This window comes from Gymnoscopelus microlampas, assembly GCF_963454915.1.
Source record: "Gymnoscopelus microlampas genome assembly, chromosome: 8".
In the NCBI taxonomy this organism is placed as follows: Eukaryota; Metazoa; Chordata; class Actinopteri; order Myctophiformes; family Myctophidae; genus Gymnoscopelus; species Gymnoscopelus microlampas.
Genome location: NC_139945.1, coordinates 31,941,673 through 31,965,783, shown reverse-complemented (window position 1 = coordinate 31,965,783; position 24,111 = coordinate 31,941,673). Strand labels below are relative to the sequence as shown.

Below are 24,111 nucleotides of genomic sequence, written 5' to 3'. Positions count from 1 at the left end.
CCAGAAAGAGAGATGCAGATGCTGCAAAGTGGCTTTAATGGTAAAAGCTGTCATCGGCGTAGATCATTTCCATGACACAAGACCTGCCCTGCTTATCTCAGCCTACTCAGAAAACATCCAGTCAACAGCGCCACCTCCTGACAATTTTGCATACCTAAAGTTTGCATTGATAAAAGTGGATGCAGGCACCAAATTACATTACAGACCAAAGAAAGCACTATTAAGACCTGTTGGCAATGTCTTTACATCTTTCAAGGTTCACACACATTTTTACTAGTTAATTTTCAAAACTTATTTAAAATAGTTACTCATGATAGACAGTATACTGTATATATTCAATTCAATCTTTATTTCAGCCCCAAGGGAGATCCATATCACAATAAAAACACAATACAATCAAAACAGAAAAACAAGTATGACCAAAGTCATAATAAAGCCAAAACGGAACAAGAAATACAATAAAAAGACTTTCACCATGTTCAGTTGGGGCTTGCTCCAGCTTTTTTTGTTCAGTTCAAAACTTTAATAATAATAATAATAATAATAATAATAATAATGAATTACATTTTTATGGCGCTTTTCTAAGTACTCAAACTTACTCAAAGCGCTTTACAATGGTTCATTCATTCATACAGGGGGGGGGGGGGGTACATTGGGAGGTGGAGCGGCGAACAGTCGACGCCAGCGTCCCCACTTTTCCCACATTCACACACCAATGGTGGCAAGCTAGCGCCGACCGAATCATTGGAGGCAATGTAGGGTTCAGTGTCTTGCCCAAGGACAATTCGACATGTGGACAGGAGGAGCCGGGATTCGAACCGCCGACCCACGGATCATTGGACGACCTGCTCTACCTCCTGAGCCACAGCCGCCCTATTTAGTCCCGTTTTACAGACAAGTGTGCCAATGGTTCCACAGTCTAGGGTTAGTTATGACAGTAATGATGTAATTTACTGTATGTGTGTGTGTGTGTGTGTGTGTGTGTGTGTGTGTGTGTGTGTGTGTGTGTGTGTGTGTGTGTGTGCGCGCACGCTGTGTGCGCGCCTGTCCACCAAAAGCCGACGAGGTTAAAGGCAAGAAATGTGTTTCATTAAACAAGTAGTACAATGTCCATACATTCAACAAAACAGAACTGTGAAGTTTGCTACTTGACATGTTACTTGACTGCAGTAGTAATGTGCCTCTGTTGTAGCTGCCTCTGCAGGTGTTTGGACTAGGAATCGGAGTGGTATTAAGTATTATCATAAATAATACTTAAAATCACAAAATACAGTGATATTGGATTTATTAATGAAAGAAAATTCTGCTTTATTTCTGACAGTGACAGTGAGAGAGATATAGGAAAGGAGGGAGAGGTTATGATATGCGGCAAAGGTCAGATTTGAACCTGGGCCAGCAACGGGAAACATTATCGCCTTATTTATGTAGTATGTGCACTTAAGTGAGCCACCGGTGCACCCTGTGATATTGAATTCATAATGCTTTTAATTAAAGGCAACAAAAAGTTTAAATAATATCTTTATGGCAGTAAAATAACAACAACAAGCCATGAATCAGTCACTACATGAAATGCAAGACTTTTCAGGCTTTTAGGCAAAATGTATGAATTTTCAAAGACACCAAATCTGATAGATCCTCATGTGATCTTTGCCTTGAAATGGCAATAAAAATGTCTACACTTGTCATCCAGTACCGTGGAAAAAGGTATTGCAATAGTATACTGTATGAATGAATCCCAACTGACTCACTCACCCCAGGCGTGACCGTGCTGTGTCCACATGGGACACCAAGTGTGTGGTGAGGGGTGAGGGACGGGTGTCCATTCCTCTGAGCGTACCAGCCAATCCATCAACACCTCTGAGGGTAAATTCCAATCTCCCAGCAGGTAAAGGACGGACGGCATGTAGGGAAGATGAAACAGGCAGCAGATATGTTGTACACTATATGGGCAATTCATAGGATTCCAAATACTGAAAGTTGTTTTACCAGTGTTACGGACTGTACTATACTGTAGGTATGTTTTCCACAAAAAAAAAGCACAGTGGGGTGTGGGCAGCGGTCATCCCTACTGCTTGTTAAACACAGTCTGAGAATACCCCAGCTGGAATGCATGTGGTGAAGTTGACACAAGAGGATGGATTGCAGGTCATTCAGTTTGAAGGCCAGGCAGGATGGGGGTGGTTGGCAGGTTACTGGGGCTTAGCAATAGCATTCTTCTCTAGGTAGTCTTTCAGCTTGGTGGGAAAATCTGTCATAACCCCTGTGGCTCCCAAGTCAAATGCCCTCTGAAAGTCCTCCTCTTCATTCAGCACCCAGATGTATACCTGAAACGAGATACAAACGTTGTGTCATCATGCACCAACATGTGTTCGAACTCAAGTTCTTTTTTTTTTTTTTTTTACTTAATTTTTATTTGCAGGTTTTCAGTTACAGTCATAGAACAGGGGTTCATATATCACATTATCAAGCAACATATTTCAGTCCATTCATGAATGTCCATCATTGTTAGTGGTGTCGTCTTGCTGGGTTCTATATTCAGACCATTTCTCCCATTTATCAAGGAATAGTCTCTTGCAATCTCAGTCAGTTTCTCCATTACATATATCTCTTCCACAGTGCTCAGCCACTGCTCACAAACTGGAGGATCTGCTTTGTGCCATAGCCTTGTAATTGCTTTGTTACTGGCTGCCAATAATACTTTCACTAGGTACATATCTTCTCTTTGTATTATCCTGTGTCAAGTTTCCCAAGTATAGTACAACACTTGTTTTGGGTATCTCATAGTGTAGTATCCTCTTTATCACTGACTATACAGTATCCCAATAATTGTCAATTTTTGGAAAATTCCAAAATATATGTTCATGGTCAGCATTTACACATCCACATAACCTCCAACATGATTGTTGAACCGACATCATTTTCCCTTTAATCTTTGGCGTTATGAAATATTTGATCATATTCTTCCTACAGAATTCTCTCCATATTCTAGAGCTTGTGGCCGCACACTGTGTTTTACATATATTGTACCAGTCCTCGTTAGTAATTTGTACCTTAAATCCAGTTCCACTTTTTAATATACAGAGTAGTAGTTGTTCGACTTAAGTTCAAACACAACTAATGTCCAGACAGTTCAGGTGAATTTAAAACATGTAAAGTATACACAATAAAAATAAAACTCCTATATTCAAATTGGCCGGCCGGCCAGCAGACCACGGCCACGTCACTCTGACTCAGACATAACCATAAAAACATTTATCTTATTTTGAGGGTGACTACAGGTCATATAATAAAGCAGCCTTACCTGGATTCCCCTGGCTGTTAAATGATTAAACAGAGCTTTCCTCATCAGCAAACTGCAATTAAAAAACATTTATTAGCAAAGAGTCTGCAGTGAGTAGAGTATGTCCCACTGTAATGGTGCAGCTATTTTCACAGATAATGACATGCCCAAAATAGGGATGCCAGGTTCAAAGTGATTAACTGCTCATAATAGACAAATGAAATTGTTCAGAAAGGTGCAAGCTTACAGTATAAGACAAAAAGAAAGAAATCAGCATTCTATTATGCTTTCTGGTGGCCTACTTTAGGTACTTGCATTGCAATGAGACAAACAAACAAACAAAAAAATGCGTAAGCAACATGGAAAATGCATAAATAGATTAATATGAGCATGTGTAATGATTCCATAATTCTGTGTGTGTGTGTGTGTGTGTGTGTGTGTGTGTGTGTGTGTGTGTGTGTGTGTGTGTGTGTGTGTGTGTGTGTGTGTGTGTGTGTGTGTGTGTGTGTGTGTGTGTGTGTCTTACCCGTCTGCTAACCAGATGATGATTCGCTGACTCTTGGTTATCCCTTCAGGATCCTTCAATCTGCAGAGTCACATAGGGAAAATGCCTCAAACTGTTAAAAAATCGTTCCACGTGGAAATTTGTTTTCAGATAGATTTACAGAGCATGATTATACTTCAAGCGCCAATCAAGATTTTTAAGCACATAGGAAATGTGTCGCAATCCTTAAAAGGTATGTGCAGATGCAAATGCTTAATTGTTCCAAACAACAAGTGCAATAAAATCTGATAATCTTTTTTGAATGTGCTGCTTGCATAATCGGCTATCTGCCCTAGTATAAATCCCTGTGATCCACTGGTATTGTACATACTCTCCTTTGAACTTGTGGGCATGTTGTAATCATTTAATTGTGCAATTATGAGATCAGCTTTCAAACTGCATTCTGTGGCAGATATCAGACATGAGCTACAGACCCAGTGGTGAGAGTGAATCAAAGACTGGTGACAGAAAGACATTCTAATGAGCACATGGGAGACAAGGGGAGAAGGAGTAGTACTCATCTAAATGTTGTATTGTGTACTACAGCAAAGATCACCATAAATTCTGATTATTATCTAGCAAATTAAGTTTGCTAGATAGTTTTATGATAAGCAAGGCCCTGATTATGTCATTATGGAAAGCATTACTTGGATGTAAATACCAGGCTATTCCTATTATGCATCTTTAGCCCCTCTTGAAATACGCCTGTGACCCATATTCGGTTGCCACAGATAACATAATAAACAGTGTTGTTGGTGCTCTGTGTGGACCTGGGTCTGTCGGTCTCCTTGTAACAGTCCCTGACCTTTAACCAACTGCTTTCACATGCTGACTACTTGCCGAGTTACATCCCATAATCTCCTGATTAGCCTTGGTGGAGTGTTGTGTTACCACTGTAGCCCACTATTACACTAGAACCATGAAGAACTTGTATTTGGTTTATTAAAGTTGAATGCAAACTGCAAGATGTAGGCCCTACAAAGCCTAAGTTTAGTAACAACATTTTTGGTTTGACATCATCAGCCATCATGATTTTGGGGGGGAAACAATTACCTCATGAATATATGTACAATTTTTTTGCAATATCACTTACTACCTACAACCCATTTGGATACAGTTGAAACACAGTAAAGCCATTTTTTTTTTATCAGTTTGATGCTATGCATAGCATCAAGCTTTGTAAAGCAGTAGTCTATACAGGCAAAATCAACTGAATACTGGAATATTAGCTAAAAAAGTGGGGTGAGCATCCAATAGTTTTTATCAAAGGCACTGTAGGGAGAACTTAGAAATGTGTAAACAATTACTGGAATTTAAATTGTCAAAAGAAAAGGTTTTGGCTTGTTTACCTCTGGACCATATTGGTGGAATTGTATGTTTAGCCCATTAAACAAGTCATGGTATTTATATTACTGCCAAAAGTTTAGCAAAGCATGTGGTAGTTTTTTTTAGATTGGAAGCTATTGGTTTCTATTCATTTCAGTACCGTATGAAAACAGACTTGAAACTTGCTTGAGACAGGTAATTCCTGCTGCCTTAGTTTTTTGTGCAAGTTACATTATTGTATCTTAATGGACTTCAAAGTGTGAATTGATTTGTAACGTCCAGACGAAAACTCTGTTGTTTTATAAAGAAAATTCAAGTTCTTCATGGTAACAGAAATGTCAGCCCAAGAAACAGATCATTTAAAGGACACCTGAAGATTCTAATTAAAAACAAGAAGGATGTTTTAAGTGTAAACAATCCAAAATAAAATAAACTATGGTAAGCTTTTGAAAACTGTTGAAATGTATGTAAAAGTAAGCAATTTCACCAGACCTTCTGATCTCTGATAATACAATCTCTGATAGTATTTGCTTAAGTAAGGAGAACAGTGTGTGTGTCTTTACTTGGTGATAATAGAAGGCATAGGGATCTCCAGAAACTGCTCCTTGAGGGGGATGAAGGGTAGAAGGCCGGTGTAGAATAGGCCTAATAGCTGTAGTACTCTTGTAAAGCTGAACAACACTGGTATACGGGAATTCTACAGCGCGCGCGCACACACACACACACACACACACACACACACACACACACACACACACACACACACACACACACACACACACACACACACACACACACACACACACACACACACACACACACACACACTTAAATCTTCGTCATAATGAGAAATCATATGAGATGATATCCAACTGTCCAATTTCCCTGAAGTTAAACAAATTAGACCCATGTGCCTAGTAACACAATTTCACATTAAAAGGGCATTAGAATCCTCTTACAGAACAGTACACAGTAAATGCAAAACATTCCTTTGGATGTAAATTGTTAAGCTACTACAGTATACTTAATAGTGTGTTGACAGATATACACACATTTATCACACACCCAGCTTTTATTTGACCTGCGTAGGAGGACTGATAAAAGTACCAAGAGGGGGTAAGCTTGTGCTGATTGTTCAGCTGCCATATAACCCCTAGGGTTGATACGGCAGCTGACAAATTCCTGCAGTTCAAGTATCTAGGTGGGCTGAAATGGCACTACGAGTTACCTCTCTGATTTAAGACCTCATTATTACACGTGGGACTATACCATTTCGTTCACTAGGGTTTAATACATTAACTTAAATGTTGAGGCTAACCATTAAGATAGCTGTCTGTAGCATCCATTTTGGTTGTTCATCTCAAACTTTGTCTACCAGTCTGCTAGCCATTTGGATTGTTGCCTGTTTTTGTTAATACACTGTTTCAACTCTGCTGTACCTCCGGTTGTCTCACATTTGGGTTCAACCCTCCTGACTCAGCTTTACACTATCAGTCTATAACCGGGGTGATGGGCACGAGTTCGAGTTGTGAGCGCTTTGATGCCTTCCATGTTTGTCTCTGGCTTTTAAAACATTTCTGATTATTGACATGCTTTTAATTTTTTTTTTATGTTTTTGTTCACGAGAAGTCCATGGTTGCATAAGACCATTTGAATTGTTTCTCAGACAAGTGTAAGGTCCTCCATTATGGCCTGTGACGTTTATACCAGTGGCTCTTAAAGTGGGGTCCAGGGACACCCAGGGGTCCTTGGGGGTACAGGTCTGTAACGCTGAGTGTACAAATGGAACCAAATGAACCGTTATGGGTCCATTTGGTTTATTGGTCCATTTGGTCCATTTATACATAAAACGTTTGAGAACCACCAGTTTACTAATAAATGCATGTTCAGATACGGGATTGGAGAACAGAGAATATGGTCGCTCAGAGGTACTGTTATGGGGCAACATCTCTCCCCAAAATGTCATGTGGGTAAGGGCACTAATAAATGACAGTATATTAATTTACCTCTTTGTAACACTTCTTGACAATCTGGTTGCTGGCATTTCCCCATACAGTCAGATGCTCCCGGTTATACTGAGTTACCAGGTCAGAGACCTGCAAATATACAGTACATATTTAGTGTAGACCAGGAGGGGTCCAATCCAGCCTGCGGGATGATTTTGGGAAGAAAAACATATATATTCAGGACCATGTATCTTCATTACAGGCGCCACTATTTTGCCATTAGCGCTCGCTACCACTGGATGTAGCCTGCTGCATCACAGCTTGTGTCTCGGTTACTTTAAGAAAACAATAGGAGGTGGTGAACAGTTTGATACAAGTTTAATATAATGACAAACATAGAAAGCCGTGCTGAGAGAGATGGAGAGAGCACAGCACACACACATATCCATACACACCTTCTTTATGAGTGTGTCATTGTTGACCTTGATGTCAATGTTGACAGGGGTGTTGGGGAAGGCCTCAAAGACATCACTCAGCAGAGGTATATGTTTGTCCTCTCCACCCTCACAATAACACTCTGCAAGGACAAGGTCACACAAATAAAAATTACATCATTTTACTTTAGTTCTTCTAAATTACATGTTTTATGTATTAAAAATGATATACATTGCAACATTGTGATTTGAATTTTTTTATTACCATATCAAAATCAAAATTGCTAGTCAGGTAACATATATTATATATGTTTTGTTTTCATTATTTTATGAACATTATGAATAATCCAAATATCAAATAATTCAATTCACTTGTCTAGCAGAATAAATACAGCAAAGTTTCCCTATTACTGACTCCCTGTTTCACACTTTTACATGTATCATAAATCAATATGTAGGCAACACATTGTATAATATGTTATTATTGTGAACCTAGCTGCATAGCCTTTTGTATTCTCACCCCTCTGGAAAGTTACGCCCAGCTTGCAAAGGTAAGGGGGCAGCTCCTGCGAACAGTACAAAAATGTAAGCATAGTCAAAAATATACTAAGAAGCCTGGGCCTGTAAGTTTTAGTGCTGGGTTAACACACTGATTGAGACAGGAGGGAAGGACCAGCTGGCCTCACAATGCCATCAGTCCAAAACTTACACTTGTGCTTTTTTTTATGAGTTTTGCTTATTTATTGGACATGAATATTCTGTATACATGGTATACACTTTGGTACAGATCATTGTGTTCTTCAGAAAATTTCTGTACTCCACTATGTACTCTCTGTCAGCTAGGAACCATTAAAAGACAGGTTGGAGGCCGGGTGGGGAGGACAAACTCTGTCACTGCATTCTACAGGTTGGTTGGTGGTGACTGTTCGGCATGCGTTACATCCCCCCGGTAAAACTAATATCCTCACTATCAGGCAGGGACGGATTAATCCCCGCAAGGGCCCCTGGGCCGCCAATTCTTTAGGGCCCCCGCCCAAGAAAAAAGTTTTGAAAAAAGTTTTTTGGGGGGCTAGTGAAAATTACAGGTATGGTGTGTATGATATGACATCCTTAATCATATTCCATCATATACGGACTGCCCCCAGGAGCCCTTGTCAGGGCCTCAAACCCAGAGAGAATCAATTCTGTAAATAAAGAGGAGGGGCCCACACATTTTAAATTTGTTAACCATATAATTCATTTTAGTAAATTGTCGATGGCCGCGCGGCCCAGTTTTCCCGAAGGTCCCTGAGAGCCAAGGGCCCCTGGGCCACGGCCCCAGGTGCCCAGTGGCTAATACAGCCCTGCTATCAGGTGAAAGGAAGCGGCTGGCGTGTATTGAGGACACACTCGGTTGTCTACACCATCCCCAAGACCAAACGGTACGGGTCAACAGTGACAGGGACCACATGGGGGAATTTGGAATTGACTAAATTGAGATTCTTAAAAAAGAAGATTATTAAAATAAATAAAAAGTGCAATTGTTAAATGAATGGTATCTTAAAGAATTTTCTAATCTTTAAAAAGGTTTAATACTACAGGACTGCATTCTCTACTACTATAGTGGAGTCCAGTTTTAAGACCAGGAAATGTGGAACGTTAGAAAGTTGTCAACATTGTAGACTGGTCCATGAGAACAGTGTTGCAGATAGATAGCTGTGTGTACAGTATATACAGTATTATTAAATGGGAAGTTAGCCAGTAGTCTAATACTTATAGTCCCCTCAAGAAAGGTTTCGATTTCTTTCCAAAAGCCAGCTAAATTCCAGCCAGTACCATAGCTGAAAAAATACTAGCTAACTACAAATTGCCATCATCATGTAATCATCTGATCTGATACATTAGCGCTCTTTAGTCTATAGTATACACAAATTAATTTGTTTGATCATTGCCACTGCAATTTGCTATTAGTAATTTATTAACTGCAATCCACAACAAAGAAAAAAATAATGGCATAGCCATTTTGCCATTTTGATATCATATTGGAGTAGGGGATCATTCAGAGGTAGCACCATAGTGGCTTGTGAATAAGGAGCGATGATCTGGTAACACCCACAGAACAAACATGGGTAAATTCTTCTTCTACAGCACTGCCACTCAAGTGTCAAAATAATATTTTTTGCGACGGACATACAAATGAGTGGTCAATACTATTACAAAAACACATCGACCTACAGTAGCCCTAAATGTATACTAGTGAACTCGTAATGAATTGTACCACTGTGTCTATGCCAATATGTTACACATTATACAGTATTAAATAAATCATTGTCCAACCGATTCTGAAGAAAACCTTGGCAAATCAGTATATTGGCTGTGTATACAGGCATCAATGCAGCATGGTCTAATCCGTGTTTGGTATTTCAATAATTGGGTTTTATCCGTATAGTCAGTGCTTTCATCACACATAACATGAACAAAATAAGAACATTATAATAGTGGGGGGGGGGCAAAGATTTGCCACGGACATATCTGTCCGTGTATAGACACATTGATGACCCCTGGGATGATTAAGAAGATAGCAGAGATAAGCTACTCACAGCGTAGGCCACATCAGAGATGTACGAACTTATGCCAGTGGATCTCGTTAGGCTGGCATCGTGTGACACCACCACTTGTCCATCCTTGGTCAGGTGGCAGTCCAACTCTAGCATGTCTGTGCCAAGACCCACTGCACTGCATGAATCAACACACACACACACACACACACACACACACACACACACACACACACACACACACACACACACACACACACACACACACACACACACACACACACACACACACACTAAATTATGTTTGTATCAGTGACATTTAGGGCAGGCGAGATCCCCCCCCCCCCTCTATTACCCCCAAAAAAGAAATTTCAACTCAATCAAAAATCGACGATAGAAAACCAGCGAAAGTGGCCATTTTCAAGATGTATTTAATTGGCCATTATCTCTGGAACGGAAGGTCCAATCTGCTCAGTTCAAAGCTTGTTGGATGCGTGACTTTGAGGACATTAAGCACGCAATGACATATTTTCGGGTTATTTGGGTTTAGAGGCCCTGCCTCTACAGTGGGTACGCCACTGGTTTGTATAGACATTTTGTGAGTCCATAAACTCCATTCCTAACCATCAACCCTAATATTAACTCCCATTCTTAAAGGGGATGTACAGTAAGTGTCTTTTGTTTTGTTTTGTTAAAACGTTAAAGCTCTATATTCCGATAGCAATCGTTGCTATAGATATAGAGTGTTAAGTAACAGGGGTCTTCCTGTCTCTCCAGCTCTTTAATAAACAGCAGAAATAAACATTTCAGGTCGGGTTATAAGGAGAGAGTACCCAACAAAGATAATTTATCAGCTTACATTTTATAGATCCAATTTTGTCAGCTCATTTTTTATTTTTGTTTTACCAATTTCACTTATTTATCCTGTATCCTGTGCGAGTTCTCTCTCATGATTGAACACAATTGGCATCTCTGAAAACTAATTTTCTGTTTAGTAAAGAGCTGGAGAGATCCCCATTTCTGAACAAACACTCTATAGCAATGATTACTATTGGAATAATATAGAGCTATTTAATGTTTCTTTAATAAAGAAAATCACTTTTGTCTAGGTCTAGGTCAAGGAAATTGTCTGCAATGGGCACAGCAGAACAGAGTGAAACAATACAAATAGATATAATGAAGTGAGTTATAGTTCATAGACCATGTACCTGTAATCAGAGATTCTGCATATGTATGCTTGACAGATGACAAAATTGACACAACCCATACATACACACACACACACACACTCACTCACATGTATAAAGGCACACATGCACACACAATATACTTTCTTAATGCATGGGCGGTGTAATTACTCACTGCTTGAAAGCTGCCATGGTGTTCTCCAGATTTTCTCCTGCACCTTTTAAGATAAAGTAATGGTTAACCCCATCATACTCCTTGTTAACATACTGTATAACTAAGAGCATTACTGTCATTTGTTTAAATGTTTTAAATAATGCAACTGAAAAAGCACCAGTTTCCTAGACCATTGGTTGGAGCCGGGGTCCATCAAAATCAGTTTACAACTTTAATTTAACCCTATCGGCTATTTGAAAGTAGCCGATCTACAAACTCACAACGTGTAACATTGCCACACATTGTGAGCTTGTGGATCTTCTATTTTCAAAGAATTGTGACAAACATAGTTTTGAAACATTTTAAGGACACAAATCTTGTACGGGGGTCTCTCTAGTACAAAATATTTTCAGATGGGGTCCACAGACAAATACATTTTGAGAACCACTGTCCAGTGGTGTAAAGTAACTAATTACATTTACTGTACTTAAGTACAATTTTGAGATACTTTTACTTTACCTGAGTATTTCCAATTTTCTATACTTTTACTTCTACTCCACTACATCTCTACAATTATTTGAAAACTTTACTTACTAGTTACTTTGCAGATATAAATTATTATATTATAAAACATACATTAACCACTTTAGCCCCATTTTATACATGGGCTATTAGAAAAATAGCCGATCTACAAGTAGATCTGCTATTTTCAAACATTTTAGTAATTTTTACTTTTGGTACTATAAAAAGGTAGGGTAAGTGATATATATATATATATTTGTTTTGCTAAAAAGGTTAAAGTTCTATATTCTGATAGTAATCATTGCTACAGAGCGTTTGTTCGGTCACAGGGGTCTCTCCAGCTCTTTAGTAAACAGAATATAGTTTATACATTTTCAGGTAGGTGACAACATTTAAGCCAATCAGGAGAGAGCACTGAAAATGCATTTTCAGTTTAATAAAGAGCTGGAGAGACATGGGAGACTCCTTTTACTGAACAAACACTCTATAGCAATGAGTACTATCAGAATATAGAGCTATTTGACACTTATTTTAACCAAAGTAAATCACTTACCCCACCTTTAAGTATACTTTGATGCCAATACTTTTGTACTTTTAAGTGATATTTTGGACACAGGCCTTTTACTTGTAACAGAGTATTTTTTAAATTGTGGTATTGCTACTTTTACTTAAGTAAAATATCTGAGTACTTCTTCCTCCACCACTGCCACTGTCCTCTCAATCTGGGAACCCATCGCCAAATGAAAAGGAAAAACAGCGCCCTCTGCTGTTTTTTACTATCTCACTTGGCTCTGGGAGGAAGTCGACGTACAGTAGCACACGTATGCAAGGAAACCGGGGTTTTGGTCTGCCTTCAGCCTTTCAATTCCGGTGGTGCGACTATATTTTCATTCCCACTAACAATATTTCTACACGGAACACTAACACCACTACTTCTCCCAGAGAACATGGATCGTTTTGGTTGTTTCTATGATGAAAGAGCAAGTTAAAATGTGAATATCTTTCTGTGGACGCTATTGTTAAATGAGTTTCGGTTTGTTTCTAGTGGGGAAGGATCGGCAGACACGTAAATCCCGCCCACTACATTTGATTGGGTAAAGCGCGGCCTGCTTCCTGATCTGAAGGCACGCCGACAGATTCAAACGCAGAGCAGAATCTGTTCTTGAGAGATTACTGTCCTCTAGACTCACCTCCTCGGTGTGAAATATGCTTGCTGAGGAATGCTTGAGGCTTCTTCCTGTGCAGAAGGGCTGGGCATTTGAGCAGCAGGGCAGAGGCCAGTACATACCCTGCTGTTACCGTGGACAACACGTACACTGCAGCACACATCTCTGGAATGTAGCTGAAAAAAAAGTAAATAATTCACTGTAAGTGGTAAATCCACCGCCTCTGGAAAAAAGAAAGAACATCATCAAATACATTTGATTTGTGCTTTGCTGAAATCTTCAACATTAGCAAATCTTGAAAGTACAAACAATAACACTAAAATCAAGACTCTAAACTGGTGGTGGTGATGATGATGATGATGATGATGATGATGATGATGATTATTATTAATAAACAAAGAGGAACAAGCATTTTAAAATATAATAGCAATTTCAAATATAAAAGATAATAACACATTCAAGCAAAATACAGTTTCAAGGAGTAGCCTAAAAGCAATAGGCTATACTGTATTCATCAAGTCTGGAGACTAAGCGGATAAACAATACAACTGAGGCTGATGAAAGGGTTTGTGCATGATGCCACATTAAAATGGTCTTTAACATTATGTTTATTAAAGGATACCCGAGCCTCCAGTCTTCCTGTGTGTGTGTGTGTGTGTGTGTGTGTGTGTGTGTGTGTGTGTGTGTGTGTGTGTGTGTGTGTGTGTGTGTGTGTGTGTGTGTGTGTGTGTGTGTGTGTGTGGGGGGGGGGGGTGTCTGCTTATATATTTGTGTCATCACTTCCTATTTAACTTGTTTAATCTGTATCCTGACTGAGTTGTCTATCCTGATTGGATAAAATTGGTATCCCGACCTGAAAATGCATTTTCTGTTTAATAAAGAGCTGGAGAGACATGGAGACTCCTGTTACTGAACAAACACTCTATAGCAATGAGCACTATCAGAATAGAGCTATGTAACACTTATTATAACCAAAGAAAATCCCTTACCCTACCTTTAACATTCTAAAACAAAAGTTTAACAGTATTACAGTACATCACAATACACTGGACATGATGATGACCACCACTGTCAACGGAGCAGAGCTGCACGACTGACCTACATGTCCTCCTGACGTGACAGGTGAAATGATGGAAAACATAGTATCCAAGTAGCTTCTTACCTGAACTTGACTCAAAACGACCTTTAGCAACAATGTATGCAATCAATTACAGCAGTACCGTATTATAGCAAACTAATTAGCAAAACTATAAACAATAAAAGCCTGGAGATCGAGGCTAGTAGCGAGCTAACCTGGCTAAACGAAATGAGCCGAGCCTGATCTGATAGATCATCTACCTTTATTGTCATCAAGGTAATCGGTTACATATTATCCGATCGCAGTGTCCCCGGTGTTTTATGACACGGTATTGAGAGAAGATTGACAGACACACAACTGAACACAGTACAATAAAAGGACAGAGAGTTACGCACAAGCCCGGCGCGCGCCGGGTGCACCGCACCAGAAAAAGCCGATCTACAAGCTCACAGCGCGTCGCAGCAGAAAGAGCTGTGAGCTTGTAGATCGGCAATTTTCGGTGCGCTGCACCCGACGCGCAACTAGGAACTCAGACAGTACCAACTGTCACACACAGACCGGTGTGCGCATGCGTTAATTACACAACGAACAGAATAATATTCCTGATTGTCATACATTACTCATTAAATAACAAACTCTAGTCCAGTGTAATTTGCATACCCATACAAAACTGCCTAATAGCCGAAAGACATTTTAGTTCCAGTGTTCCACTCCCATAAGTGCCACACTGCCACTAGAGGTAATGGACCAGAGCTACACTGGAGGTAGCCATGGTTCACATGACGCTCGTCTGTCACAAGCGTCATGGAACCACTTGTTCCTGGTTTGAGAATGTTTTACATTTACAACCGGTACAGCTACATAAACGTTCAAATTTCAAATATAAAGTTCTGACCCCACGGCCACGGATGTACCAAGTTAAAGCGCCTGGGTCTAAGTACCCGTATCTTCCGTAAAAATCATTTAAATCCGATTGGCGGACATGTATTTATTTTTAAACTTAAAAAAGAAAAAAGAAAAAAGAAAAAAGTATCAGAGTGCAATACACCTTCCAACTAATAGGGGCACGCATTCAAAAGCACATGGGAAAAAATCGAAGAAAATGGCCACCAATCGAATTAAAATACTTTTTATTTAACAATACAGAAAATATGGGTATTTAGACCTAGGCGGTTTAACTTTTTACATTTGTGGCCGTAGGTTAAGTACTTTATATTTGAAATTTGAACGTTTATGTAGATGTACCGGTTGTAAATGTAAAACATTCTCAAACCAGGAACAAGTGGTACCATGACTGTCATGATATGACAGTCGTGTTTCAGGTCTACACTAGAGGGTGCTATCATACACGCAGTGGAAGTCACGAAAATGTTCATTGTGACAGGTAAACACACAGCTGAAGGTAATAATAACATTAACTGACCTATAGGTGTGGTTTATTTAACTTGTAGGAGCTGACTTGTCATATACACGAAACACACCCACAATTAATGTTCTCCTGGCTTCAGCTGTGTGCATATAGGGTCCATTGAATGATGACTCATGCAGGCCAGGGTGATGCTACATTTTTATGATTATTCCAACACAATCATTGTAGCAGTAAGATTATGATCCGCTTTTACTGCAGTCTTATTATGTAGAACATTAGATACATGCAGTTATAGGCCAGAACAATATGTCCATGTCAAAATCAGACACATTTCATTTGTACAGCTCAAAGGTCACTCAGCCATAAACCATTGGTGAAGATGCAGCCTCCCTGATAACTGATATTTCACCACAGCACTGATTGTGTCTTGATTGATTTAAACTTTGAAGAACCGTACTAGCATTGCAAAGAAGTAGGCAAATTATTGGTCCTGACACTGGAAAAAAGAAATAGCTTTGTCAAAGAATTGATAAAAATGCCTGGAGGTTTAACGGGTGTCCTGGAGGAGTGGAAAAGTCTCGAAGAAGAGTATCATGACCTTCAGGTAAGAATAGTTTGATTTCAGGTAGTAATTTTCTGTTTTTGTTATGATATTGCTCAAATATTAGTTGTCCAGAAAATGCAAGGCTATTATTTAAACTATGGGTCTGTGAATTCTTTAAACGGAAACAAACCATTGATGATTGCCAGCAATTTGTTCAACACAAATATATAGGTCCAAAGAATTATAAGTCAGAGAAGGATGCTAGTTGATATGGGATTTAATGGAATCGCAATCATATGGGTCTAAAGAGTTGGACAACACAGAGCATTATGTTTTATATTGTATATACACACTACAAAGTGACTTGGAACAGTCCCTTGTGCTAGTAGCCATCAGGCTCCACAACCAAGCCTGACCCCATATGAGAATTGAAGACCTGCATTGTCTGTTCTTGTGGGATTACCAATTGCTTGCTGCTTGACTCTGGTGCACATGTCATACTTCCATTTCACTTGCACATGGACTACTGGGATGTACTACAACAGTGGTTCTCAACCTTTTATGGCCATGACCCCCCCAAAATAATCATATTTGAACTGAGCAATCTAGTTTGACTCTGAAAAAAAGAGTGAAAATAAATATTGTGAAAATAGCAGATCTACAAACAAACAAAAAAATAGCCGATCTACAAGCTCACAACACCTCGCATTGCGAGGCGCTCTGAGCTTGTAGATCGGCTTTTTGCCTCTCATATTATTTGACAATTTGGCCAATGTTTGACCAGTTTTTATAGTATAGTTTGTTGATTACTTTTGATAGTGTTTTTTTTTTTCTTTTAAGTATTAAAAAGGTCTTAAAAGTCCATAAATTGTCACTTATACTGTCATCTGGGAACCCCCCCCAAACAATCATGTGGGGGGGGCTACCCACAGGTTGAGAACCTCTGCACTACAGAACAGTGACAGATGCCTGCTGTAACTAACCTCATATAATCACTGTTGATAGACTGTTGCACAATAAGAATTATACAGATACTCGACTGTTGAAGGCCTGTTGACACTGTGCAGTCTCATATTATATTTAACGATTTTATATTCTATCATCTTTATCTATCTTGGTTTGGATCTTGACTCTACTCTTACCTGTATTATAGCTGTGTTTCACTCTTACTGCTTCTGCTATGATGCCTGCTTTTCCCCACAGGGATCAATAAAGGTTTATCTTAGTTTATCTGATCTTAATTGTTTTCATCTACAAGGTAATAGCGAAAATAGAAGATCGGCAATTTGTTTATATGATTAAGATAATATACTAAGAAAAGACATGTAATCCATTTCATCCATAATATCTTACAAGTTTTCATCACTTGTTTAATTTGTCCTGCATCATTTATATATATTTTTTAATATACATATACAAACATAAATGAATAATACAAAGAGAAAGACATAAAATGTAAAGAAAGTAGAAGTAAAAAAAAACCAAAAAAAACAAATGAGACCATTTAAAATAGGGATAGCTTTCCTGTAGTACTGCTAAATGTACTTTTACATTTCATTATTTCTAAGACCATTTACTCCAGTTTCTTTTAAATTCATCTTCACGGTTTCTCATTGTATAAGTAATTCTTTCCATTTTACTCCTGGTTTGCAAAGAAACTGAAGCCTTTTGTTATGCCTATACATAAAATAGAATATGCCCTGTAAACTACATTTTTATTAGGATATGAAGGTAATCTCTTACATTTCTGTTATCCAGGAGAACCACAGGGTGTATTTGCAGAAATTGGATGAAATCTCCAAGCTACAGAACAGTTGCTCTTCATCTATTGCCCGTCAACGCAGAAGACTGAAGGATATGTCACAGTTGATGAAGAAGTAGGTGTCTCAAAACGCACGCACGCACGCACGCGCGCGCACACAATATCACATCAGCCTTTCTGTCATCAACATACTTTGTGTGCTCTTTCATTAAAAACGCAGATGCAGTAACGGGCTTGCTGAAGAAGAATCCAAAACCGTAGATGAAATTAAGAAGAACATAAAGACGCGACCAAATGTTTTCTTTGAAATGGAGGCTTTCCTTCCCAAGAAAAATGGGTGCTGATTTCAATGCATTGGAAAGAGGAATTGTTGGCTTTGTCTTAAGTTTGCAAAGTGTTCTATTACTGTTTACTGAGTGTGAAGTGGCCTTAAATCTAATATCTTAAATTACAGGCTGTATCTCAATCTGGTCCTTGGAAATGTAAATGTAACTCTTTTCAACAAGTCTTCAAAGTAAGTAGCATAATGGTAAAAGCTCCATCATTTTTGATTATTTATGTTTTGTCCGTTTTTGCTTTATTAAACAGGAAAGTATAGAGACCGCAAGCTGATAGTCATGGTACCTGCTGGTCTGCATGACCAATGATGATGATATGATGATAGAACAAGGATTACTGTCATGAGTTATGGAATGATGAAAATAATTAGCATTAGTCTATGGTATGCTATAAATGAACATCTCAAGAAAATGATTTCAGAATGTCTTTGGTTAATAGAAAAAGTGTATGTCCTCCTCAGATTTGCCTACAAAGATGAATATGAGAAATTCAAGCTGTGCCTCACTATTCTACTGCTACTCGTCTCTTTCATATGCTATTTCTTTGTGAGCTACAGGTAAGAATAATGCAGTTCTGCTTTGAATCTCTTAACAGTCCACCATCCTTATCAGTCATACACAGAGTTTGTTTATATAGGGATTGTACAACATGTTCAAGTTCATAATTTGTGTCTCCTAATGATAGGTCTGTTGATTCAATCCTAAATTTTCTCCTCGTGTGGTACTATTGCACGCTAACTATCAGAGAAAGCATCCTCATCACCAATGGGTCGAGGTCAGCTCATCCGCTATTCAAATTCCAACTACAAATAAATCGCAACATCACAACTATCATGTTTTTCAGTTGAAAATCCGTTTTTTGCTAGTGGCACAGTTGTATAACCAAGTATAAACAGGATTAAAGCACTTTGCATGTTAATGACAATAACTACCTGTTCATTGCATCTTACATTAAGAGCTTTCCATGTACATTAACTACAGTACAGTATGTTTTCCATTTGATTGGCACTATTGTCTGATGTCATCAGTTAAATGCATAAAATGTAAGCAAGAATAACATTTTAATAGGCCATGTTTTGTCTTGTAGAATCAAAGGCTGGTGGGTCTTCCATCACTACGTTTCAGCTTTTTTGTCTGGAGTAATGCTAACATGGTAAGATTATAAGCACTTAACTTTCTCTATCCCTTTACAAGTATTGTGTAAATAAACAAATGAACATAATTTACACAACACTGATGATGGTGGTGTTAAACAAATCTATGAAGCCAGCATCACAATATAATGAAAGACATGATATTAAAACATAATGTTTCAACCCATAGTCACTTAAAAGAGAAACTGGTTGAATGCTTCAGAGTTTAAAATCTGTCAACAGACATGCGTAGATGAGACAATCAGCGAATATGAGGAGCTTTGAAAGCCTTCTATTGTATGGAAGGCTTAAAAAAAAAAAGTTTAATGTACAAGGGTCTTGCTTCATCTCTCTCAGCTAACTGCCCTAGAGTCTATGTTCTGTATTAAGTGTGTTCTTAATACAACACAATGGCAGACTGTTTGAATTTTACGCTTGCTACTTGATTCAAAATGCTATTTTTATTTCCTCCCTAGGCCTGAAGGGACCTCGTACAAGAATTTCAGGAACCAGTTCCTTGCCTACTGTTTGTACCAAAGTAAAGTCAATTGGAATAATGCTTTAATGTGCCTATCCTCAAAGTCAAGTCATAAAAGATCATTCTTCTTCCAATTAGGGTGTTCATATGTGTATTTATTTTCAAACACAGGTTTTGTCCAGTGTCTGCAGTGCTATTATCAGAGTAGCTGCCTGTACAGACTTCGAGCCCTTGGAGAGAGACACAACATGGACCTGACAGTGGGTGAGATACTGTACACTGTCAAACTGAGACAGTCTCAAAACCCAGACAGGACCCTAAATAGATGGGCACATTTGTTTTCCTTTTGGTCATGTAAATTGAACAATAGTGAGTTTTATTCTCTTCCTTTGTAGCCTCTTCTTTAAACTTAACCTTGTGAACCCTTGCCCTTTAACCTTGTGAACCCTGGTGTCCCTATTCTGGGGTAAACATTTGGCGAAAATAGATTTACATGCTCACTACATGTTGCAAGCTTGTAAATCTATTTTCGAAAGATTTGGTGCAGAGTAGAGGGAAATACTAGTGGACCTAGTAGAGCCCTGAGGGACCCCCATCAAACAATCTGGTTGACATCTTTAACCCTAGCATTCCTATTCTGGGACGAACATTCAGCTGCTTTAGGCCTGAACATTTTGTTTTTCAGAGGGTTTTCAGTCCTGGATGTGGCGAGGGCTGACTTTCCTTTTACCCTTCCTGTTTTTTTGTCATGTGAGTATGTGATGTGGCGCTGTCATGTGTCTCGGCTGTAGTCATGTTTTATTTTTCCTTTTCTGTCAAGTCATGTAACTTTCTTCAAATAATCTGATGAATCACGTTTTGGCTTCTTCCCTAGAAAGTGCTGTCAGTTACAGGGAATAATAATGCATTGTCATGCATATAATATAGGACCCAGAGCTTTCTAATGTTCTGATAGGCATGGCAAGTTGTATTTGTATACTGTAGCACTTTAAGGCAATTCAAAGTGCTTTACACTAAATAGTAAGAGAATTAAGACATATATTATAAAAGCACATTTGAATGCAATCAAACAGTTGTTAAATGGTTAATTTAACATGTCTTTTTTTATTATTATTATTTTTTATCATCAATGATCCAAAGTTTGGCTACAGTCATGTACTGTATGTAGCCTTCTGACATTTTCACTCTCGGTAGAGAAATAAACTAAATTCAGCTGTTCTGAAATCCACATCTTGTGTGATTATGTGTACTGCTTTGACATCAATAATTCCAAAGACTATTTCAAACAAATGACCAATCCAGTAGTTATTGGATAACAGACTCATCCATTGATGGACTTATGTATTTGATTATCAGCTTGATAGTGTTGATGGAAAAGGGAACTGTAAAAACATGTTTATATTGTTTTTCTTGCAGTTCTGGCAACTTTCCATTGGCCTTTCCCTCTACAGAATGGCCCAACTCCCAGAATGTCCAGAGTGGCAGGTTTGTGTGTCTTTCACTGTTTATCTCCTCTGTCCATTCACCAGCAGTGCTAATATTACAGTGAAAAAATAATAGATGAAAATCCACTGTAACTTTTAATCTGTCTTCTTTTCTTCACTTTTTGCAGGTTTTGATGTCTGGTCTCTGCTTCCTTATACTGTTCATGGGAAACTTCTTCACCACTGTTGCTGTCGTTCGTCACAAGCTTAAGAACAAAAGTCAGGAAAAAACAAAGAGTCAGTAATGAGGGACAAGACGTCCAAAGCAAAATGTCTTTCACATGACTTTGTCCCAGGTCATGGCTTATCATTTTCTCATAATTGACTTAATGTTGGTATGGATATAATTTCTCTCTGTCTCAGCTATTTTAACACTTCCATACATATCCTTGCTGGTTAAGTTTAAACATTTGTCTGTTATTAGAACTCATAAACCAATAAGGACGTGCATCATGGGAATTAATTTCCTTCAAATCATACTGTTTGACAACACCTTTTTATCTCATATAAAAAAGAAAGAAAACAAATCACTTGTATGCTTAATAAATAAACGGTGAAGGTGGGTTCTACGAAGATAGCAGAATGGTAGCTCTAAGCTCATTGTGTGCGTTATCTTTTGCAGACTTGCCTTATTTGGTGTGTGTGTGTGTGTGTGTGTGTGCGTGCAGTGGATGGATACATTTTTTCTTACTTGTATGTAACACCCAGGGCAGAAAATGGGTTACTAAATAAACCAAACACTGACTATGCCAGTTGGATTTACACCAACAAACCAATTAAGGCTTAACTTTAAAAAGGAGGTTTCTAACAGAGCTTTAGGACTGTGTATAGGCTCAAAATGACACCATGAGTAACCAAAGTTGACATTTTCTTTTCACATTAAAACAATACATTTGGGCCAACAATTTGGGCCACATTACAATTAGTTATGGTCTTCAATAAGTTACCATTTCAGTTTTGGACCACCTGGTAAAAGTCAAATTCATACACGGCACACAAGGCAAATGGCACTATAAAGAGTTCACTGCAGACTCATAGACATAGCATAGGTAGGACCAACATACTAATTAATCAGTGGGTTTTAAGGTTGCATGATTAAATAAGTAGCTAAACATGATCATAATCTAACCTTATGTGCACATAATAAAAACACTTAACACAGGGTGAGCAGAGTGAAGCGCGCCTTTGCAGAAGACTGCCTTACTTGCATATAATCTAGGCTACATTATTAACCACACAAGCATTGCACATAATTTAAGTTAACCCCACGCCATAAAACCATATGGATGTTCTCACCAGGGGTCTGAGATGAGCAAGTACAAGTCCTGTTGTTAGGCACTGGATCCAGTCTGTGTTTTACAGTGGGGCTCAGGTTGAACATCCACCAGAGTACTACAGACAGCCTTTGAGCACCCTTGGGCTAATGCAAATAATTAGACCTTTAAAATCCCACAAGGGAAGTTCAGTAGCCTGACACTCGGCTTGAATTTTCATTTAGTTTCACTAGTGATTCAGGGGCTAGAGCCAGGCTTGAAGTTCAGCTTTCAGCTTCACGCAGCTGATTGCTGCATCAAGTCTGACCACCAGACTTGATTGATTGAATACTTCAGTCAAAAATGTAAACAGCACGGACGTACAGTACAATAAAACACTTAGGCCAGACTGATAACAAAAAGGTCCTGGGGACTTGTTTCCATTGTGGTCCTATGTATTAAATAAAGAGCATAGAATAGTAACACGCTAATACATGTCAACAAATGCAAATGGCTATATTTACAGATGAGAAAAAGGAAAAACTGTAGCAGTGTATGACCCACTCCACCTGAATCTCAACCTGACTGATGCTTTTTTTTTTTAAAGAAGCTAGTGATACGCATCCTTTAATGGATGATGTCAGGGTATTCTACATTATGGTGGCAGAGTAGTAGAATGAATATTTTCCCTTGTGCTAAATTTGGGGGGTACCAAATCGTAGGCGCTCCCTATAGTGTTATGGCTGTGGGTGTCACTCACTTTGGAGAAGTACCTGAGGGGTTCAGTGCCTTAAACAGGGTCACCTCGACATATTGCCAGGGCTGGGAATCGAACCTTGGGCCCTCTGTTTCCCAGATGACCTCTACCCATTCAGCTATGGCCGGCGGTGGAGGGCGAAGAGAAGGGTGGGTAAGGACACTCCAGTGAGGGGCAAAGGACTGTTGAGCTGGAGAGTTGATCTCATAATATGCGCTGGAACATGTTTTCTACTTACCGGTAAGTTCGGCAACAATAATACACTTTATAAAGCACAACTAATTTACAAAGTGCTTCATACAACTGCACAAGTGCACTTGCAACTCAGCACTTGCCGTAGAACTTGCCCTAGCCTTGACGACCTTGCAGGCTTATGCAAAGGCTAAAATGTAATTTAGATGGCATGTTATGTAGACAGATGCCAGGTCATTTGTAGACCTGGCATCCTATAGTGTGTATAGTTTTAATGTACAGATTGTTGATCTTCCTGCTTACTGTAAATCGCTCTGGATTAAGAGCGTCTGCTAAATGCCTAAATAGAACATCTCAGATGTCTCATCTCATCTCAACAGAAAGAAAACTATAATCAAAATATATAGAGTAAGAAAGACAAGGGAATTATTAACATTTAACATTTGTACATTTTGGGATGTCCTTTTGATAAACATGTCTTAAGAGGAGATTTAAAAGAATAAATACATGTATCAAGCCTGAGCTCCTTAGCCAAGTTATTCCAAAGCCGAGGGGCCCTGACAACGGTGACCCTTTGTCTAAATTCTTGACTCAGGAACAACCAGCCGGTTCCTGGCCGAGGACCTC

The 24,111-nt window shown here is 38.8% G+C and overlaps 2 protein-coding genes across 9 annotated transcripts; one reads left to right on the top strand and one right to left on the bottom strand.

Annotated features, from left to right (window-relative positions):
• Window positions 1-363: 363 nt before the first annotated feature.
• On the bottom strand, window positions 364-17,913 carry gdpd1 (glycerophosphodiester phosphodiesterase domain containing 1). 8 transcript variants are annotated; one of them, XM_084063860.1, is made up of 11 exons: window positions 17,831-17,913; window positions 13,121-13,272; window positions 11,430-11,472; window positions 10,110-10,240; window positions 8,051-8,096; window positions 7,552-7,673; window positions 7,157-7,246; window positions 5,714-5,847; window positions 3,807-3,866; window positions 3,302-3,353; window positions 364-2,324 (listed from the first exon to the last, which is right to left on the bottom strand). In XM_084063860.1, exons 2-11 carry the CDS (start codon window positions 13,214-13,216, stop codon window positions 2,190-2,192), a joined length of 909 nt encoding a protein of 302 aa, XP_083919986.1. In that variant the 5' UTR covers window positions 13,217-13,272; window positions 17,831-17,913; the 3' UTR covers window positions 364-2,189. The 8 variants fall into 8 exon arrangements, with proteins under 8 accessions (XP_083919986.1, XP_083919982.1, XP_083919980.1 ...); XM_084063856.1 differs by having other exon boundaries at window positions 10,110-10,245; window positions 17,831-17,911; XM_084063854.1 differs by lacking the exon at window positions 17,831-17,913 and adding an exon at window positions 14,435-14,547 and having other exon boundaries at window positions 10,110-10,245.
• On the top strand, window positions 16,079-21,527 carry LOC311049927 (transmembrane protein 120A-A-like; the record flags this gene model as incomplete). The annotated part of the gene is made up of 12 exons (XM_084063861.1): window positions 16,079-16,147; window positions 17,846-17,964; window positions 18,070-18,186; window positions 18,304-18,363; window positions 18,649-18,744; window positions 18,873-18,962; window positions 19,275-19,340; window positions 19,797-19,858; window positions 19,970-20,062; window positions 20,484-20,548; window positions 21,215-21,283; window positions 21,411-21,527. 12 exons carry the CDS (start codon window positions 16,079-16,081, stop codon window positions 21,525-21,527), a joined length of 1,023 nt encoding a protein of 340 aa, XP_083919987.1.
• Window positions 21,528-24,111: the final 2,584 nt, after the last annotated feature.

What these genes read in the sequence shown, in the direction of transcription:
- gdpd1 (XM_084063853.1), bottom strand. Translation starts at nt 14,430, where the DNA reads ATGATCTATCAGATCAGGCTCGGCTCATTTCGTTTAGCCAG. An exon ending in GGCTCATTTCGTTTAGCCAG is followed by an intron (nt 13,273 to 14,389) that starts GTTAGCTCGCTA and finishes CTTTTTTTTCAG; the next exon opens with CTACATTCCAGAGATGTGTG. An exon ending in TCAAGAAGTGTTACAAAGAG is followed by an intron (nt 5,848 to 7,156) that starts GTAAATTAATAT and finishes CGCGCGCTGTAG; the next exon opens with AATTCCCGTATACCAGTGTT.